General features: G+C 42.4%; 1 protein-coding gene across 2 annotated transcripts; it reads left to right on the top strand.

Moving 5' to 3' along the window:
• Positions 1 to 656: 656 nt before the first annotated feature.
• NOX1 (NADPH oxidase 1) lies at positions 657 to 21047 on the top strand. Of its 2 annotated transcripts, XM_060270324.2 has the most exons (13): positions 657 to 824; positions 4596 to 4691; positions 5988 to 6098; positions 7500 to 7584; positions 9378 to 9520; positions 10718 to 10899; positions 11432 to 11570; positions 11695 to 11787; positions 14175 to 14410; positions 14992 to 15154; positions 17744 to 17890; positions 20192 to 20316; positions 20565 to 21047. In XM_060270324.2, the coding sequence occupies exons 1-13, from the start codon at positions 777 to 779 to the stop codon at positions 20689 to 20691; spliced, it is 1695 nt and encodes a 564-aa protein (XP_060126307.2). In that variant the 5' UTR covers positions 657 to 776; the 3' UTR covers positions 20692 to 21047. The 2 variants fall into 2 exon arrangements, with proteins under 2 accessions (XP_060126307.2, XP_060126308.1); XM_060270325.2 differs by lacking the exon at positions 20192 to 20316 and having other exon boundaries at positions 686 to 824; positions 20565 to 20758.

Below are 21047 nucleotides of genomic sequence, written 5' to 3'. Positions count from 1 at the left end.
CTCTTATACCACTTTAAATGGAATTGTTAGAAGACTCATTAGCAAACTACAGTTCCCAGGATTCTTTGGGGGAAAGCCATGATGGTTAAAGTGGCATGAGAGTGCTTTAAATGTCAGGTGTGGATGTGATATCACAAGTCTGGAGGAGCCCTTTATTAGAAGGATTTATGTTTCTAAGTTGCTTTGAGAGGTTATTGCGGTTAGGCCTGAAAAGCTAGATGTGCACTGCACCCCATAGTCACCTTTGACAGGACTTAACCATCTAGGGGGTCTTTTACCTTTACCTTTGCTGTGGTTAGAAAGCACACTACAATGTTTAAATGAAAGAAACACTTAGAAGTACTCAAAGAATTTCATAGAAAGTGTTTATAATGAATTTGGAACTCATCTTGATTATTCTGAACAAGTACTTACCAGAACCGAAGTGGGTGAGAAATCATTTTTGTAGCTTTTGGAGTTAACACACACACACACAGAGAGAGAGAGAGAGAGAGAGAGAAAGAGAGAGAGAGAGAGAGAGAGAGAAAGAGAGAGAGAGAAACCAACCACTTCCTTTTAAAAAATTGAGCAGGGGAAAACCCAACAATACTTATGGGCTTGGCTTAGGACATCACATCCCTGCCCAGTTCATAAAATCAATGAAGCAGGTGAAAAGAAGCACATTTTCTATTTCCCAGAAGGAGACTCTACAGGTATAAGGACTCGTGAGAGCAGTTCCAAAAAAGGAAGCCCTCCTAGGGTCACAGGCGTGCCAGATAAGAGACATCGCAGACTCCATGATGGGGAACTGGGCCGTCAACCATTGGTTTTCAGCTCTTGTGATTGTAAGTAACTCTTGTTAGGTTCTAAATGGATAGATTTGAGAAGCAAGGAAGATGCCACACTCTGTAACCCTGTGAGGGGAAGAGGGGTCTCCATATAACTCAGTACCCATAACAAACTACAGTCCCCATGATGGTTTAAAGTGGTATGATGCTGTTTTACATCTTATCGTGCAGATGGGGCTTAAGTTTTAGGTATGTGCTTGAATCGCTCCTACAAAATAATGAAAGTCTTAAGGTACCTTAATAGGATTTCTGTTTGATCTCACAGGTATCTCACCTTAGGTATTTTAAGGAAATTTTACAGTTGTGGTGCCACTATTGAGAAGGCACCTGCTCCCAGTTAAACATGCAAGGTATCTTTTGACATTTACTAACATAATATGTATGCATTGCTTCTTTTCTGGGGGGACGCAGGGATATGCATTCCCCTAAACATTTTGTGAGTCTAAATTTGGCCTCATTGAGGGGCAGTATTTCAAAATGAGTAGGAAGGTACTCCTAAACTTTTTTTAAAAAGGAAAAAAAGCACTGTATGTATGTAGAAGGGATCTGTTTTTTGTTTCTGTACAATTAGGAGGATGCCCTAGGACAGTGATCTTCTGTTTTCCAGGATGGATCATTTTTTTCCTGAAAGATAACTGGTTTTATGTTCTCCCTCTCCATGTATGTCTATAAATACATGGCCAAATGCAAGCTGAAGTGAACACTTCATGCATCTGGTGAAGTGGAATCTAGACTGGGGATGGAATGATCTGTCAATTTCATTTCTCACAAATTCTATTCCCCACCCCAATCTTATATTCAGTTCCCCATATTTCTGCAGCAATTTGTGACTTCCTTTTAAAAAAAATCTTCATTAAAATTCTTCATCATTTTTGAGTGAATTTCTCCCAATCAATGCATTTTTAACCCAGTCTTAACTGAAGTACACATTTATGCAAGTAATTTATCCGAATATAATGCAATTTTGAGTGTTATTTTCACTTACATTTTCATTTTAATGCATGTTTTCTCCTCATACTTGTATTTTCTGTAAACATTGTTAGCTGGAAAACCGTATTGCAAATTTGGATATGTATTGCAAATTTTGAAGATGGCTGCGTTTCAGTTCTTACAACTGTTTAGTCTATTTATTTTGTTTATTATTCATTAATTCATTAATTTTGATTATTACATTTGTATCTTTTCCTTCTTTCGGAAGGAGTCTAGGGAGGCAAACATTTCTGCAACAACAAGAAAAACAAATAAATTTAATAAAAACAAATTTAGAACATCTTAAAAACCTGCCAAAAACATTTAAAAACATCTAAAGCAAATTGAATAACAGATGCAACTAAATCATGTGTCCGCAGGGGTGAGTGATGGAAGACGGTGATGGTGCCTGCCCAATGTCAATATTATTTATTTTATTTCAAAGAACCATAGAATTGTAGAGTTGGAGGGACCTTGAGGCTCATCTAATTCAATCCCCAGCAATGCAGGAATCTGAACTAGCTCATACATGACAGATGGCCCAGCCAACCTCTGCTTAAAAACCTCCAAGGAAGTAGAGCCCTCAACCTCTCTTGGGATACTGTTCCACTGTTAAACAGCTCTGACTGTCAGAAAGTTCTTCTTGATGTTCTTGCAACCTGAAGCCATTGGTTTGGATCCTACCCTCCGGAGCAGGAGAAAAAAAGCTTGTTCCCTCTTCCATGGGACAGCTCGTTTGATACTTGAAGATGGCTATCGCATCTCTTCTCAGTCTCCTCTTTTCCAGGTTAACCATACCCAGCTCCTTCAACCGCTCCTCATAAGGCTTGGTTTCCAGATCCTTGATCTTCTTGGTCACCCTCCTCTGCACACATTCCAGCTTGTCAATATCCTTCTTAAATCTTGTCTTTCCCCCAGAACCTGGACTTGAGGCAGTTCACAAATGCAGATAAAGCACAGGTTGCTTAAAGCGCATACAATATTACTGTTGAAAAGTAATTATCCATGGAATGCAACAGTCTAAATAATGGGCCTATTAAAATGCAGATAGTTAAAGCAAACAAACACAAACCGTGCAACACATTATTAAAACCCTTTTCTTAAAAACAATTGGTTCCTCATAGTCTGCTGGAATAAAGGAGTCTATACTTGCCAGCTGAAAGACAACAAGGAAGGAGCCAGTCCATCCTCTTTGGGAAGGGAGTTCCAAAACCTGGGAGCAGCCACCAAGAAGGCCATCTCCCACATCAATTGGCATGGAGTTCCAAAATACAAGTGTTGTCACAAGCAACGAGTCCTTTATCTACAATGATAAAATAAAATCAATATTTACCAGAGCAAAGAGAGAAAGTAGAAAACCCATTCAAAACCTCCATAACATCCTAACTTCCTCATACTTGATGGTGCAGGAATGTCCAGGAGCCAGTTGCAAAGTTGACTCAGTACAACAAATTTTCTCTTCCTCCCTGCCAAGGCTGCTGCTTCTGTGCACACTGGGTGGCATTTGCTGGCTGTGGGAACACAGCTAATGGCCTGAGCAGTAGCTCCAGAGCTTGCTGAAGCCTGCAGCTGTTTTCAGCCATTGCTTTTAATGTAATCTGGATCAGTTCCTAAGTAGTTTGAACCGGAAAGGGGGTTCAAATATGTGATATGGTCAAACAAGCAGCTGCTAGTAGAGAAGTTGTAAGTAGTTTACATATTAAGTCTGTATTTGACTGATCAGAAATTGATAAGAGACACAGAGCGTCATGAGCACAAACAATGATGGATGAGCAATAAAAAGGAGATCAGTCTCAGTGGTGGAGCAGTTAGCTAATCTTAGACTCTGAACATAAATGGTTTTTATGGGACTCTCTCTTTTTAGATGGCAATTGCTTCATTTGCTTTATAGCTGACCCTGCTATATTTGAGCTCTCTCCTGAGCATTCTGCTGGATGGGCCTCTGCCCCAGAGTCATGCACCGGAGGCTGAACTGTTCCTGGATATTTCAGGAACTGAACCCAGAACCTTCTGCATGCAAGGCACATAGGAGCCAACTCCTGGCTTTGCCCCCCCCCTAAAATATTTGAGGGGGCTAAGCCCCCACACAATTGATGGACATTCCCATTCAAATACAGTGGTACCTCAGTTTACAAACACAATTGGTTCCGGAAGTCTGTACTTAACCTGAAGCGAGCTTTCCCATTGAAAGTAATGGAAAGTGGATTAATCTGTTCCAGACGGGTCCGCAGAGTACTCAACCTGAAGCGTACTTAACCCGAGGTATGAGTGTAATTGGTTCCGGAAGTCCATACTTAACCTGAAGCGTACTTAACCTGAAGCGAACTTTCCCTTTGAAAGTAATGGAAAGTGGATTAATCCGTTCCAGACGGGTCTGCGGAGTACTTAAACTGAAAATACTCAAACCGAGGCGTATTTAAATCGAGGTATGACTGTAGTGTGTGTTCACTGTGCCATGTGATTTATGTATTTATAAGAAATTATCTTAACTGATATCCTAACAAGTATGCCATTGATTTGATTATTTTCTAAACGCACTTGCATCTCTGCTACTGTTTAAGAAGTTGCCCCTTGCTATAATAATCTTTCAAATAATGTAACTGGTATTCTTGCCATACATTTGCATGATGTGATCTATTTTTATTTTGAAATAAAGGATGAAGTTGTACTGGAATTATAGGTGACAGTTATGGGGCTAAAACCTTTGCCCATTCCCCCAACCCCCCAATGTTCTAAACAATGTAAGTGTATCGGGTTTAGTAGGCCAACTCAACTATGTTTTCTCCTTCTGTGCTCTAGGCTGCTTGGCTGGGAGTAAACATTTCCCTCTTTGTGGTTTACTTCTTGACATTTGACAGAGGTGAAAAGTACTTCTACACCCGCCAGATCATTGGGGTGAGCACCATCTCCTCAATTTCTGATTGCCTCTGTTCTTAGGAGATGAAAAATCTTGGCAAGATACGCTTGTTTGAAAATCCTAATTCATTGACAGGATTGTTGTTGTCGTTTAGTCGTGTCCAACTCTTCGTGACCCCATGGACCAGAGCACGCCAGGATTAATACCAGGATTAATACTATGTATATTGACAGGATTAATACCATATGTATTGTTAATTAGGGACCCAGGTGGCGCTGTGGGTTAAACCACAGAGTCTGGGGCTTGCTGATCAGAAGGTCGGCGGTTCAAATCCCTGCAATGGGGTGAGCTCCTGTTGCTCGGTCCCAGCTCCTGCCCACCTAGCAGTTCGAGGCTGGTTGGGGGTTGGCTTATGTTGTTGGGGATAGCACCGCATTTGCCCTAATTGGACTGATGCAAAATAAGCCTTGCAACTGGCCATTGGGGATAATAAACTACCTAAATTACAAATGATGACAAGCATTACCAACTAGTTAGCTCTTGTGCACAGGCTGAGAGCATGGTGTGAGGAGAAGGCAGGTGGAGGAGGAAAAGTGGCATAGGTAGATGGGAGGAAAAGACAAGGCATGCAGTGTGATTTGCATAGAGCAGGTCATATGTCATATGCCCTTGAACACTTTTCTACTTTCCCCCGCCCAGCATATTCCACCTATCAATTTCAGTTTCTCATTTTCCAGATCTTAAGCTCAGCTCTTCTAGGTTTGCCATATTGTTGAACTTTTTTAAAACAACAACCAGAAACACAAAATTTTGATTGACGTATGGCAGCCCTCAGCTCTTCAAAATTTTGCATTAGTTTGTAAATTTCAATTTTTATTTTTTAAAAGTTCTCTTTAATTAGCATCTTCGTGCAAATTTCTCTGGATATAAACCTTTTTTTTGCAAACAAATTTCCCAAACGCAATGCATTTTTCTATGTATATTTTCACTAACGTGCAGTTTAAGGCACACTTTCCCCTAATAGGCACACATTTTTATTACCGATTATTTTATTGGAGAACTGTAGCGCAAAATTCGGAAAAGTGAGAGAGTGGAAAGATGCCTGTGTTAAGGTTTGCATATTGTTTCAGGAAGAACAAACTGGGGAGTTTCATATTAAAATGCAAACCGAACCAAATTTCTGCCCCTCCCCCTCCATCCCTACACTAGAGGCAGCTGCCTCTCTTTACCTAATGGTAGAGCCAGCCTGGAGTATAAAACAGTTACAAGTTTGTAATGATTTTTTTTTAAAAAAAACCCCACCCTTCTGCAGCTTCTCCTCTTTTTATTTGTAGTCCGCCCTTCCTTGGGCACGTGCTTCAGCCAAATGCCTCAACTTCAACAGCATGCTGATCCTGCTGCCTGTTTGCCGGAACCTTCTCTCCTTTCTGAGGGGCAGCTGCTCGGTGAGCAAGAAATTGATCTCAACTGCACTTCCAATTCGTTACTTATTTTGTTGTTGTTTAGTCGTTTAGTCGTGTCCAACTGTTCATGACCCCATGGACCAGAGCATGCCAGGCACTCCTGTCTTCCTCTGCCTCCCGCATCCTGGTCTGGCTCATGTTGGTAGCTTCGAGAACACTGTTACTTATAATTTATTCAATTTCTATACTGCCCTTCATCTGAGGATCACAGGGCGGTTTACAATAAAAAAACATAGAGGCCACATTCACACCTTACATTTACAACCAACAGCTCCCAGGATTATTGGGGGGGAGGTACGGTAATAACTGTTTAAAGAGGTATCACAGTGGTGTGAATCATAGCTGCCAAGTTATCTCTTTTTTACAGGGATTTCCCCTTATGCTGAATAGGCTTCCTCGCGAGAAAAGGGAAAATTTGGCAGCTATGGTGTGAATGTATACTGTGAATGTGGTCAAGGAGGCTGCCTTTCCAGCTAGGTTTCCTTAGTCCAATTTTCATCATCTGAGGAAATCCTGGTATTTGGGACCTCTGGGCTATTTATTACCCCAATATCTGTTGTATTAATGGACAGGTGAATTTCAAGGCTGTGCAGAGAGAGGAACCCAACACAATAGTTGTGGCTTGCTGAAACCCATTGTGCAACAGATAGCTCAGCCCCACAACCTACTTATGGATTCTCTTGGGGACAAACGTTCTGCAGGTGCAAAACATTTCACCGGCGAAACAAGTGCACCGCTAAGTGACGCTAACACAGTGGTACATTGGATACAGCTCTCTGTGTATTTCTCATACTGTGCCATTAGAATGGAAGAAGCCCTTTAAATCTTGGGAGAGAGGCAGAATATAAATACATGAAACAACTACTACTAGTAGTACTGTACAGTCATACCTCGGTTTAAGTACGCTTCGGTTTGAGTACGTTCAGTTTAAGTACTCCGCGGACCGTCTGGAACGGATTAATCCACTTTCAATTACTTACAGTGGGAAAGTTCGCTTCAGGTTAAGTACAGACTTCCAGAACCAATTGTGTACTTAAACCGAGGTACCACTGTACTACTACAACAACCCAAACCATTTCCTCCAGCCCCCTCATCATCATCATGTTACAATTGTAACAATAATCCAAATAATTTCTTCCATTCCCTTCTGCTGATCAGCTGCATATCACAGGGAGTCCTGTTTGCAAAGGAGCAATCTCCTGTTAAGCTCCTGATTCCTGCTTTGAAATTGCTTTCATGTCAGGTGTGAGGCAGATGAGCATTGCTTGGGTGATCCTTTGGGTGACGTTGGGGGCAATGCTGGGGTCCCCACCCTGTGTAATACCCACATTGAATTTTACATCCCAGTCTGCTAGCTGGCCTGTTTTTTTTGTTTCCATTCAGTGTTGCAGACGCACCATGAGGAAACAACTAGATCACAATTTGACCTTCCACAAGCTGGTGGCCTACATGATTGCCCTGCACACAGGTAAAATGACTTCTGTTCTAGAGAAATCAAAATCAAAATAATAATAATAATATATTTATTTAATAAAAATAATTTTTATTTATTTATTTATTTATAGCCCACCCATCTGGCTGGGCTTTCCCCAGCCACTCTGGGCGGCTTCCAACAAAATATTAAAATACAACAATCCATCAAACATCAAAAGCTTCCCTAAACAGGGCTACCTTCAGATGTCTTCTAAAATCTGGTAGTAGTTGTTCTCTTTGACATCTGGTGGGAGGGCGTTCCACAGGGCAGGTGCCACTACCGAGAAGGCCCTCTGCATGGTTCCCTGTAACTTGGCTTCTCGCAGTGAGGGAACCACCAGAAGGCCCTCGGCGCTGGACCTCAGTGTCCGGGTAGAACAATGGGGGTGGAGACTCTCCTTCAGATATACTGGACCGAGACCGTTTAGGGCTTTAAAGGTCAGCATCAATACTTTGAATTGTGCTCGGAAATGTACTAGGAACCAGTGTAGGTCTTTCAGGACTGGTGTTATATGGTCTTGGCGGCCGCCCCCTGTCACCAGTCTAGCTGCCGCATTCTGTTTCAAATATATTTATTATTTTGTAACAAAGAAAGACAAAGAAAAAATGACAAAATACAAAAAATACAGTATACAAAAAATACAAAATACCAAAATACAAAATACAAAAAGACGAGAAAAAGAAAAACTTCAAAACTTCAGCTTATATCAATTCTAATGGCTGTGACTTCCTCATGTCCCTTCCAACTGTGTTACATTGTAAATCCTCTGTAGTAATTTCTAAATCTTATTCTTATACCTTGTTTACCTTATAACTATTCTTTTTCTAATCTTATCTTATATCATAACACAAAATCTCACACATACTGCTTATTTATAACTACACCTCCATATCCATATTTATCTAAACATCTTTTATTTCTACAACCTCCCTGTACCTCCTAAACTTCTATTAATTCTTTTCAATGATATGTTTATTTCTTAAATACACTTTAAATTTTTTCCAATCTTCTTCTTCTTCTTGGTTTTTTCCCCTTGCCATATGAACTTTGATAGAGCCTTTTGCCATTCCTTGAAGCATCCCACATTATCAACAATTGGTAAATAAAAACAGCATTTTTGGCAATACATTCATTTTTATCACTGAGATTCGACCCATTAAAGACAATTTCAGATTAGTCCACCCTTCTAGATCATGCTTAATCTCATCCATAATTTATCATAGTTGTTTTTAAATAAATTAATATTCTTCACAGTCATGTTTACACCCAGGTATTTCACATTTTTAACAAATTTCAAACCTGTAACCTCCTGAATGTTTTTTACTTCCTCTGGTGTTAAATTTTCCCCCAATACTTTGGTTTTCATTTTATTCAATTTAAATCCTGCAAGCTGCCCAAACTCTTGGATCAGTTCCAGTGCTTTTAGTGCACTGGTCTCCGGGTCCTAGCTGCCGCATTCTGGATTAGTTGTAGTTTCCGGGTCACCTTCAAAGGTAGCTCCATGTAGAGCGAATTGCTCATTGTTTAGTAGGTTTATGAGTTTATATTCTAGTAAACTTGTCCTTTATATTCATAAGCCAGTTTTGGTGTTATTGGTTTGTTGTATAATAATTGTCATCACACCTGCTACTTTTTGTGTATACTACACATACACAATGAGCCAGCAAGGGCAGACAGCTATGTGCATTTAGCCCAATTAGTATAGAAAGATAACATCAGTATAGAAATAGCCTCTTTGCTGGTGTCAGTAAGGATGCGGTTCAGGTTTTTCTTGCCCTCTCTTCCAGCGGTTCACATCATTGCTCACCTGCTCAACTTTGAGTGGTACAACTGTGCCAAGCAAGCAACAGACGGAGACCTGGCTTCCACCCTCTCTCACTTACATGAGGACGATGGGTTGTGGCTAAACCCCATCCATTCAAACACTACGGTTGGTGCCTCACAAGCTTTGTTCAATAAGCATCACTGAAGTTCTGAAAGGGAAAGTTGCTGGTGCTTCAGCCTTGCTGAAAGCTTTCTTTCCTTTTGGATTATTAGACTGTCAGTGTTGTGCCTTTTGTTCCATTTAGAGTCTACTGTTGATTAGTTTTCATCTGGGTGTTATTAGTTCATTGGTGTTTTTTTTAAGGAGAATTTCAGTGGCACGCTTGTATGTTCTGGGTTACCAGGATGTGTGAACGCAACCTAAGAGTCTATAGCACTTATGAAGAAGGCACCCCACTCAGCCTTGCTTGGACCAATCACTATCTCTCAACCTAACCTAACTCTTATTATTATTATTATTAAGCGGCTTCCAATAGAGTATATAAAAAAATGATACATTAAAAGCTTCCCTATACAGGGCCACCTTCAGATGTCTTCTAAAAGTAAAATATTTGTATGTCTGTTTGACATCTGATGGGAGAGTATTCCACAGGGTAGGCACCACTACTGAGAAGGCCCTCTGCCTGGTTCCCTGTAACTTCACTTCTTGCAATGAGAGAACCCACCAGAAGGCCTCAGAGCTGGACCTCAGTGTCCATGCTGAGCGATGGGGATGGAGATGCTCCTTCATGTATACAACTATCTTTCAGTGTCAAAGACCATGTACAGTACACTACCTTGAGCTCCTGGGAGAAAAGGTGGTACAGTCATACCTCGGTTTAAGTACGCCTCGGTTTGAGTATTTTCAGTTTAAGTACTCCGCGGACCTGTCTGGAACAGATTAATCCACTTTCCATTACTTTCAGTGGGAAAGTTCGCTTCAGGTTATGTACGCTTCAGGTTAAGTACGGACTTCCAGAACCAATTACACTCATACTTCGGGTTAAGTACGCTTCAGGTTGAGTACTCCGCGGACCCGTCTGGAACAGATTAATCCACTTTCCATTACTTTCAATGGGAAAGTTCACTTCAGGTTAAGTACGCTTCAGTTTAAGTACTCCACGGACTGTCTGGAACGCATTAATCCACTTTCCATTACTTTCAATGGGAAAGTTTGCTTCAGGTTAAGTACAGACTTCCGGAACTAATTGTGTTTGTAAACCGAGGTACCACTGTATATAAATGTCATAATTAAACCTTGCCTGTAAGCCAGAGCTTTTATCCAGCACAGCTTTACATGTCATAATCTGGCTTTCATCTGCAGACACCCTTGTATGTGGCATTCACCACCATTCCTGGTCTAACAGGTGTGATCATCACTTTGTCCTTCATCCTTATGGTCACTTCTTCTATGGAGTTCATCCGCAGAAACTACTTTGAGGTCTTCTGGTACACCCATCATCTCTTTGTTATCTACTTTCTGGGCCTCATCATCCATGGCATTGCGTAAGGCACTTCTGCAGTTGTGGGATAGGCTAGCTAGGAGTGGGCAAATCTAACCATTTCATGTTCCTCTTTCCCCCAAGCATAATGTTAAGCTCTCCACAAATCTACAGCTGTCTGTCTGTCTGTGTGTGTGTGTGTGTGTGTGTGTGTGTGTTTTAAGTAGTCTTCCTGAAAATTCATTAGTTTTTTAGTGCAAATTTCTCCTAACATGCACATCTTGTTGTGTTGTTTTGCGTAATATACACATTTTTTTTGCGAAACAATTGATCCACATATGATGCATTTTAATGTTATTTTCACTAATACGTGTTTCTATGTGCACACTTCCCCACTGCTGATTTAAAGCAAAGAGCAGCCTTTTCGTAACCCACACATTACAACCGAAAACCAAACACAATATGAGCTGAAAGGGTCCATTGCAAAGGTTTGCTTAGCCCACATGGCCTGTATGAGCAAACCTCCTTTTCCACTGCTGGGCTTTTGTTCCTTTCTTTCAGATTTTCAGTTTTGATGGTTCTGCTCTTTTTTTCAGAGGTCTTGTTCGTGGGCAGACAGACAAAAGCTTGGAGGAGAGCAATCCTAAGCTCTGTGCTGGGCAGTATACAGAGTGGGCTCAAGGCAGCAGCACTCATCTTTGCAAAGTGCCTGAGTTTGAGGGTCTTCCTGCTGAGGTAAGAATGACATGCAACACGAGGAAAGCACTGAAGTGACAAAGGTGGAAGGTTTCACAAGAGTGGGGAAATGCTGGCCCTGCAATGAAACTGCCATTCTAACATGGATGTTATTTCTTTAAAGTCCTGGAAGTGGGTGTTGGCCCCGATAATTCTCTATGCCTTTGAGAGAGCCTTGAGGATTTGGCGTTCCTGCCAGAAGGTGGTTGTTGTAAAGGTAAGCATCTCTACTTTCCTCTTTCTTCTTCTTCTTCTTCTTCTTCTTCTTCTTCTTCTTCTTCTTCTTCTTCTTCTTCTTCTTCTTCTTCTTCTTTCTTCTTTCTTCTTTCTTCTTTCTTCTTTCTTCTTTCTTCTTCTTCACTTTGAGTTGGATACATAGGATACATTAAGTGTGCCTCAAGACACCTTCCCCCAAAGAATCATGGAACTGTTGTTTGTTATGGTTGTCGGGAATTGTAGCTCTGTGAGAGGCAAACAAAGTTGTTGAGGTTTTTTTTGGGGGGGGAGCCACGGTGGCTGAGCTTTTTTTTAGGGAGCAAATGAATGAATGGAACTGAATATCTGAATGAATGGAACTGAATGAGCATTGTGATATACACAGAACATAATCAAAAGTTGATTATATAAAACACAGTTGAGGATCCTGAATCCCCAGTCCAATAGTGGAACTTAATCTGATGGCCTACTTTTTTGCCTGGAAGCAAAAGTTGCTGAGCTTTTTTAGGAAAGGCAAAGTTCTTGAGTTTTTTGGGGGAAGCCAAAGTTATTGAGGTTTTTTTGGGGGGGGGGAGTAGATCACTGAGGGGCCAGAGATCTACCAGGAACACATCTACCTGTGTTGGACATGCCTGCCCTATAGCCAATCTGTGAATAGATAACAGCTGGAATCCTTGACAAAGAACACTGTAGGCTTCAACTCTTATCTCAAGGATTTATTATTTGTTAAGATAGTCTGGTGAGGAATAAATGAATAGGGGAGAAGGCAGAAACCTTATGAGGAAAAGATTCTGCTCTGCAACCTTGGTGTCACATGACATCTGCTTAGTAGAAATAGAGGTGCAATTTTTTTGTTTTTTCGGGGTGCCCCGCCTGCTTGGTGAGAGCGAGTTGGAATGCATTGCAATGCTTTTTCAATAAAGATGGCCTGTTTTGTTGACAATTTGTGTCCAGATTCAGTTGGCTGTTTCCAGGCAGCCCTTTGTATCAGGCTTGAACCCTGAAAATTCCCTAACACATCAATAATGGTAATAATAATAATAATAATAATAATAATAATAATAATAATAATAATAATATATTTATACCTCACCCATCTGGTTGGGTTTCCCCAGCCACTCTGGTCAGCTCCCAATCGAATATTCCCCATTTGTTGTATGCTTTCCGCAGGGAGGCTTGCCTGGCACCTTCATTACACCTCTTTAGGCACCAGACAAAAACATTCCTCTTCCCCTAGGCCTTTGACTAATTAAAGAAACTATGGCTTTTTAAACTGTGTGTGTGGTGGTTGGGTTATTGTTCCGTTTGTTACAGTGGAACCTCAGTTGTTGAACATCTCCACTGACAAATGTTTCGGCTTTCGAACACCATAAACCTGGAAGTAACTGCTTCGGTTTTCAAACAGTTTTCAGAAGCCGAACATGCCATGCAGATTCCGTTTTGAGTTTCCCTATTGTATTGAGGCTTACGCTTTCAGTTATCAGTTTTCGGACATTTTGGAAGTCGAATGGTCTTCTGGAATGGATTACGTTTGAAAACTGAGGTTCCACTGTACAGTATTATGTTATGTGTCTTTATACTGTAAACTGCCCTTCGAATGAAGGTTGGCATACAAATTTAATACATTAAATAATAAATAAATGAGTTTTGTTACTTCTGCACACTGAGCATAATGTGGGAATGTGGAAGCCTGTGGCTGTTGCTTGCTGTGAGATCCTTGAGTCACAGGTTATTTATTTATGACTTCCCATGAAGCACCCAATACAATTTACAGTACAACAACAAAAGACAAATGGCATGTTTTAAAAGCGGTGAAATTTTTTGCATATATAAAAACCAATTTTAAACAAGTCATATGAATATTTAAAAAATCTTAAAAGAGTAACCAACAACAATAAACCGTATATCAAACCAATTAAAATCCAATAGAGATGCAAGCCAGGATAAAAGTCTCCCATAAAAATCTTTGGCATCTTCAGCAGGTGCCAAAATGACAGTTACCGCTCACGTCCTCCAAGAGGTGGGTGGGGTTTGCGACACTGCACAGGGCTTCCTGGGACCAGGGTGCCACCCACCTTGGCTACAGGGTGGCCATCGCCCTGCCCCCATCTCAGCATCTTGCGGTGGGTGGGGGAAGGCTCCAGGGACAGGGTTTAGCGTGTGGGCTTGCAATAGCGAACTTTTGTAGTCAGGTGGCTTGTCTGTTGCCTCTTAGATGCTTTTAAGTGCCAGGAAAAGACCTCAGGCATTGAGATTTCTGGCATGTTCTTGGTTTCCATCTGGACCCAGAAGAAGGCCAGCTACTATGAAGTCTAATTAATATTTCCTTTGGGATGGTAGAGGGAGTTTTCCTCACCCTTTCGATGTCAGCGTGACTTTTGTTTGCAGGCCATCATGCACCCTTCAAATGTCCTTGAGCTGCAGTTGTACAAGAAAGGATTCAGCATGGAAGTAGGGCAGTATGTTTTCCTCAACTGCCCTTCCATCTACTATTTGGAGTGGCATCCATTCACCCTCACATCTGCTCCAGAGGAAAAGTTATTCTCTGTCCACATCAGGGCAGCAGGCGATTGGACAGAGGCTCTGATTGACAACTTTAAGCAGCCGAACCCAGTGATGCCCAGGTGAGTAGCTGTATAAACCAGCAACCATTTGCCTTCGTTGAGGCCATTGGAGGGTGAAGCAGCAGCAACCTCCCTGTTATGCTCAGGCTAAGGTACATGAGCTGCTCTGTTACTGCCTGGCCTGCAGATGCGAAGGGCTTTGGAGAAGAGAAATATCAAGACAGTCCAGCCAAACAGGAAAGAAACTGCTGTACAAATCCCAAAATATTTCCATCATTAGAACAAAGTTTGCATTGGGCCACTGAAGGAGGGATTTGGAGGCAGGGTGAGGAGAAGGCAAAAGGACTGGGGGAAACGTTGGTGGATAGGCACAGCAGAACTGCTCATAGGTGAGGTCTATGGGTAAAAGGAAGATCATTTGGGGTGATCTGGATCATTTGGCCTGGAAGCATTAAATGTGGAATGCACCGGAATAACATTCCTGATTAAGGTAAACTATCTTTTGCAGACTTTCTTGAGAAGGCTCTCCCTGAAAGGCTGCATACTTTCAGTAATAAATTGATTATTGATTCAGTTTGTGGAACTAAATTTTTTGTGTGCACAAAGTTCTATGCAGCACATAGATTTTCTCAACTTTCCAGGATTGAAGTAGATGGTCCCTTTGGCACTGCCAGCGAAGATGTGTTCCAGTACGAGGTGGCCATGTTGGTGGGAGCTGGGATTGGAGTGACACCATTTGCCTCTGTGCTGAAATCCATCTGGTACAAGTTCCAGCATGGTGACCAGGGTCTCCAAACAAAAACGGTATGGTGGGATCGCCCCATTGCACTGAGACCAATATGAAACAAATTTGGTTTGCTAGAGAATGCTAGTCTTTGAGTTGCAGGGAGTGAAGACTCCCTCTGACACATAGTATCTTGCAGTCTCAAACTAGGGACAGGTTATATTCCCACCCCACCCCCCGTCCCCGCTCAGAATATTGAAAATGACTGGAAATGTAATTGCATCACCACCCACCTCTTTTCCAAACAATTATGCAGGTTTTGGATTGCTTCAAATATGTACAAGCCAGAAACACACTTCAATAAACCAGAAAGATGCAATGAAATGAAAAAGAAATGGAACTTGTTCTCAAAAGTGCCAACCATTTGGATTTATTAGTGCACTTAAAAGCTTTCAGACTGTTACATGTCATCCCAGTCTCTGAGTGGTCTGAGATTCCAGGGGTCCAGGCAGTTACCCAGGGTTCGTGTTTCCTTTGGAAACGAGGCACAGGCAGTGGTGCCTTTTGGATATATGGTTTATTTACACATATACACACACAACCTGAGCCTATGATGGAGGAGCTTCTAGCATATTGTACTCTGAGCCCCCTTTCTCAAATTTTCTGCCACTTGCAAACTGCAACTAATTTTCCTCCAGCTCACATCATCTCATTCTGCAGTCCTGAAACTCATTCCTAGAAACTCTCACACTGTCTTCTGCTATCTTCCCAAAGACCATGGCGGGGTTCCACCCATTTGCTGGCTTGGTTTGCTGGCTTGGTTGATGGCTTTCTTAATGGGTTATCTCCCCTTTGTCTCTATTGATGGAACCAGCCTGGCTTAGATTTTAACATTTGCTGGGTGCAGGAGTTAGAATCATACAACTGTGGAGTTGGAAGGGACCACACTAGTCATATCGTCCAACCCCCCGCAATGCAGGAATCATTTGCCCAACGTGGGGCTCGAACTCCCAACCCTGAGTTTATGAGTCTCATGTTCTACCAACTGAGCTATCCCAGCTTTGGCTTGTTCCCCACAAACTCATATCACAAACTCTACAGAGTACATGAAGCACCTTCCAAATTACTAGCTGTCTTATCTAGCACCATGAGGAAGATGATAGTGCAAGGTAGATAATTAGCATTGGTACAAGCACATTGAACTGTCACATAAAGCCTAATGGCTAAGCTGTACTGAGGCATATTAGTTGGCATTTTTGTGAAAGGTTTCTCCTACAGTATTTGCATTTTTTGAAAACCTGCTGCGCCCATTTGAACAAAACAAAACAGGGCAGAAGTAATGAGTATAACATCATAGGCAACCATGGCTCTGTTGTATCTTCTTAAAAGGTCTCTGTGATGGCACAGATGGTTGCCTGCACTATGGGGAAAAAGTGGGAAAGCTACCCAGTCAAACCAAGCCCTCCTCCTTAACTCGACCTCTGTCACTAAATGGATGTCTGTTTTTCTTTGGTTGCCTCCACTAAACAACTTTTAAAACTCATGGACTTTAACTGGCCCAACCTGGGTGGAACGCTTAAACATTGCTAAGCAACAAGCTGCAGACAGGTTCCCCTCCCCCAGCTTTTTCTTAAAGTTTTAATAAAGCAATAAGTTGGACTGGGGGGCGTCGTGTGAGTGGGCCTGCTGGGTGCATTTTTCTGGTGGCGTTGGCAGGGTGGTGTGAGGAGGATGCAACAGGCATGCACCCCTCAAAATCAGTCACATTGGACTGATTGGAAGGGTGCATGCCTGCCCTGCTGTGTCTTCCTCACGTTGCCCTCCACACCCGCCCCTGCACACACACACACACACACACACACACACACACACACACACACACACCGGGCACCATGAAAACACACCTCGCCTGGTTAACTAGGCTGAATCTTTGACCCTCCCCTGCAAAAATTTCCTGAACAAAACTTCCTCTTCACCTTTTAGTTTTCCTTTGAAACTTTGCCTTTCCTGTGCCTTTAAAATGAAAAACAAACATTTTAAAAAATCATTTTGCAACCAAAAGACAAACACAAAGATGGGATGGGCAGTATGCAGTGCTTTTAAAAATTAAAATTAAAATGGTGATGCTTCTCACCATGAAGTTTTTACAGTATGTGCCATGTTTTTAACCTTTGGTAAAAAAAAGTTGCCAGTACTGAGTACCCTTGCCTTGAGTACCGCCAGGAGGGGGTGTAGCACTGGGTGTATGTGTAAAATGGAACTGGGTCTAATTCTAAAATGCCCTTGCTGTGCTAAATCTTTGTGTTTCCCAGTTAACAGTTATAAAGGTTAAGGAGAAGCATTTGTTCTCATTATGAAGCTCTGGGAAGCAGAGATGTGTATAATTCGTAGCACCAAGTTTACGTTCCCGGGTGCGAAGGAAGACACGGCAACTAAGCTATTACACAACCAGTATAAATTTGTATTATACCCATAGCCTCTCTCTTGCTTCATCCCCTATAATCCTTCTACTTCACATTAGAAAAAGAAAAAAAGCAGCAGCAAACATTGCAAAGCCGCTGGTGCCTTCCACAGTCAGCTAACCAACCTACTCGTTGCAAACCATTGTCTTAAAAGTTGTCTCCAGTTTCAATAGCTCTTCTCTTCCTCTGTGTTCCTGTGTTCTTAAGATTTACTTCTACTGGATCTGTCGAGAGACAGGGGCCTTTGCCTGGTTCAGGGATCTGCTGGCCTCTCTGGAACAAGAGATGGATGAGTCTGGCAGAGCAGGCATGCTCAGCTACCATCTCTACCTCACAGGCTGGAACAGCAGTATGGTGAGTCACGCAGCATCCCCCTTGTGAACTTTACTTCCATTGGCAGGCTATACACACCCTTCTCAGAAGAGCAAGCTTCTGAAAGTGCCCCGATCCTTCTGTCAAAGGAAACACGCACAAAACGTGCAGCAGCTTTCATTTGTGATGTCAGCAATGTACCACATTGTCCTTTTGCAAGGGCTGAAGTTCCAAGGCACTTTCAAGTACCAGTCTCTTTTAGAGCAGCTATGAGGCAGCGGCACTTTCTGGTTGCTGCTGTGCCACCACAACTCTGGTCATCCCTGTCCGCTGCTGGAGCTGCTGGGAGTTGGAATCCAACAATACGTGGATGGCCAGAGGTTAGGGTGGCCAGTTGTGCATTGCCCAAAAAGAGAGATTAGCTTCACACACACAAAAAGTTGATAAAAGATGGGATTGATTTGCATAAAAGGTATTGGTGCAAATATGGAAATAATACTAGATTTCAGAGAGAAGTATCAATGCAGTAAGACCGCAACTTAAAATCATTTTTCTTATGTGATGGCATCCCTATGCAGGTATCTGAAATAAATAAATAGGTAGGTAGGTAGGTAGGTAGATAGAGATAATGCTGAGAAAATCAAAATACACCGTTGAAAAACATTAGGAGGTGGGAGAATGGAACACAGCAGTTGGCATTAGCCATTGCACTCACCTTGGGAGCGTGTTTGGGCATCGTCAGAGAGTTGGAGCTGGAGAGTGAGATAGGGCTGTGCAAAAGCATGGAGAGCAAACAGACAGAAAGAGGAGGTGATCTGAGAAAGAGGAGGTGCAGGTTTGTTTTTATTACATTTTTGGGTTGTTTTACGGGTTGCTTTAAGGCAGGGGTCCCCAAACTAAGGCCCGGGGGCCGGATGTGGCCCAATCGCCTTCTAAATCCGGCCCGCAGATGGTCCGGGAGTCAGCATGTTTTTACATGAGTAGAATGTGTATTTTTATTTAGAATGCATCTCTGGGTTATTTGTGGGGTCTGCCTGGTGCTTTTACATGAGTAGAATGTGTCCTTTTATTTAAAATGCATCTCTGGGTTACTTGTGGGGTATAGGAATTCGTTCATTCCCCCCCCCCAAAAAAATATAGTCCGGCCCCCCACAAGGTCTGAGGGACAGTGGACCAGCCCCCTGCTGAAAAAGTTTGCTGACCCCTGTTTTAAGGTGTTTTCCTGGCTTCATGTGCTTGGACGTTAGTATGTGGTTCCTGGGAACAGAACCCTTGCATAAATTGTAGGCTTACAAGGGCAGCCACACTAAAAGCCTTGTTTCAAGTTACTGCAGAGCAGACTTCTGAGATCTTTGGAACTTGCAGGAGAAGCTGCAAGTACTCTTTGATGAGAGAACTCCAGCAGAGATTTAAAGTCACAAAACATGTAGCAAAGTAAAGCATGGAAATATAGGTTGTAAAACTTTAATATGTGCTCTTTAAAGTGAGTTCCAAAACGCTCCCTAAAAAGTTCCCTTCCAAAGTTTCCCTCATCCCCAAGTATAGGAAAAAGACCACACGTGTGGTAAGTTAAGAAATAGTTTACTAACAAACTCCCCAAAGGTCTATGTACTTCAGAATAGTTGCACAGGCTGTAAAACTAAGCTTAGTTACAAAATGGTGAAAGTTCCTAAATTATTAGTATCAGAACACAGGAATGGCATGCAACAGCCATGAATTTGAGCAGAAGCAACCACGTCCAACCTCTTTACCCGCTGAGCTTCTCAGGTAGACTAGGGGACAGTAAAAGCTTGATTACCTAGTTCCTCCCAAGGTAAGGGGAAGTGGATATACCTAAGCCTGGCAGAACAGCTTAGTCTATGCTATTAACCCCTTCCTGTATTAATTAGACTTAAGCATGTTGGTTATTTGAAGCTCATTTCCCCATAATCTGCACAAACTTTCCTCCTTAAAAGTGATACCATAGCCCCTTGCCTCTGGAGCAGAGCCTCAGAAAATGGCCTCGGCAGGTTCCTTTGGGAGCAGAGTGCTTGTTCAGATACCTAGGGGACAAAGCTTCTATAGTTTGTGGAGCAGACAATGGTGGAGGAAGCCTCTCCGGCCCCTGGGGCAGGACTGCGCACGGGCGGCCTTCGGCAGCTCTACAACTGGGGGGGAGGCAGCGGGCCACTTTGTTACCCCCCTCCCAGGGTGGCACTACTGTGAAAACTACTGTGCTGAGGTCCATAAATTAGCCCATTAGCATGAACATCAGAAAGCAGCTGAAGGGTCAATTTTAAGAAATTGTATGGAATATTTATGCAGCTGCTGTGAGGCCTGCCCAATTTTTTGCTGCTTTTGTAGGTTGGTCACGCAGCGGTCAACTTTGACAGGTCCACCGACATGGTGACGGGCCTGCGGCAGAAAACTTTCTTTGGGAGGCCCATGTGGAGCAATGAATTCTCAGTGGTGGCAGCTGCCCATCCCAGGTGAGGTCTGCTGCTGTATACCCAGGTTGTTGGAGCGGAGACCATAGCTATACATATAGATTTCCTTTCTATTGCTCCCATTTGTAGGGAATTCCGCAGAAAAGGCACCCAGATTCTGTCATCTAAATGGAATGATTCAGCTTGCACAACATTGCTGCACATTATTCTTCCCTTCTCCCTTTCCTCAAAGCAATCCATTAGTAAGCTTTGTTTCCTGACATTAATTGCTTCTTCCTTGGGGTTTGCAGGTCTGTAGTAGGTGTGTTTCTGTGTGGACCAGAGAGCCTGGCTAAGACTCTGCAAAAGTACTGCCATCAACACTCCAGCCTAGATCCCAGAAACGTCCAGTTTTACTTCAATAAAGAGAATTTTTAAGTCAAACACTGGAATACTGCTCTTCCCCAGCACGTCTTGCAGCCAGAAACTGGCCGAACTTGTGGACCTGAATGCTGCCAAATGCTGTTTTTGTAGCTTAACCCAGACTCCCACCTCTGCATGGCATTGTTTTGGCAGGGCCACCCTTGGCCCAATATGCTTCTTTGGGAAAAAGCTGCAGACTGCAAACATTTTCAAGTAGGAGATGGGGGCGTTACTGGGTTGTTCTTGTTTTTATTCTTACTATGCATTTTGTGTTTTTATATTATCATTTTATGTTGTCATTTTATATTGAGACCTGTGGGTATAGGGCGGTATAGAAATTTAATAAATGAATCAATAAAAAATTAAATAAT

This window comes from Zootoca vivipara, chromosome Z2 (genome assembly GCF_965207765.1).
Source record: "Zootoca vivipara chromosome Z2, rZooViv2.hap1.1, whole genome shotgun sequence".
Lineage (NCBI taxonomy): Eukaryota > Metazoa > Chordata > Lepidosauria > Squamata > Lacertidae > Zootoca > Zootoca vivipara.
Note: the sequence above shows the minus strand (reverse complement) of the source record. Positions and strands in the feature narration are given on the sequence as shown.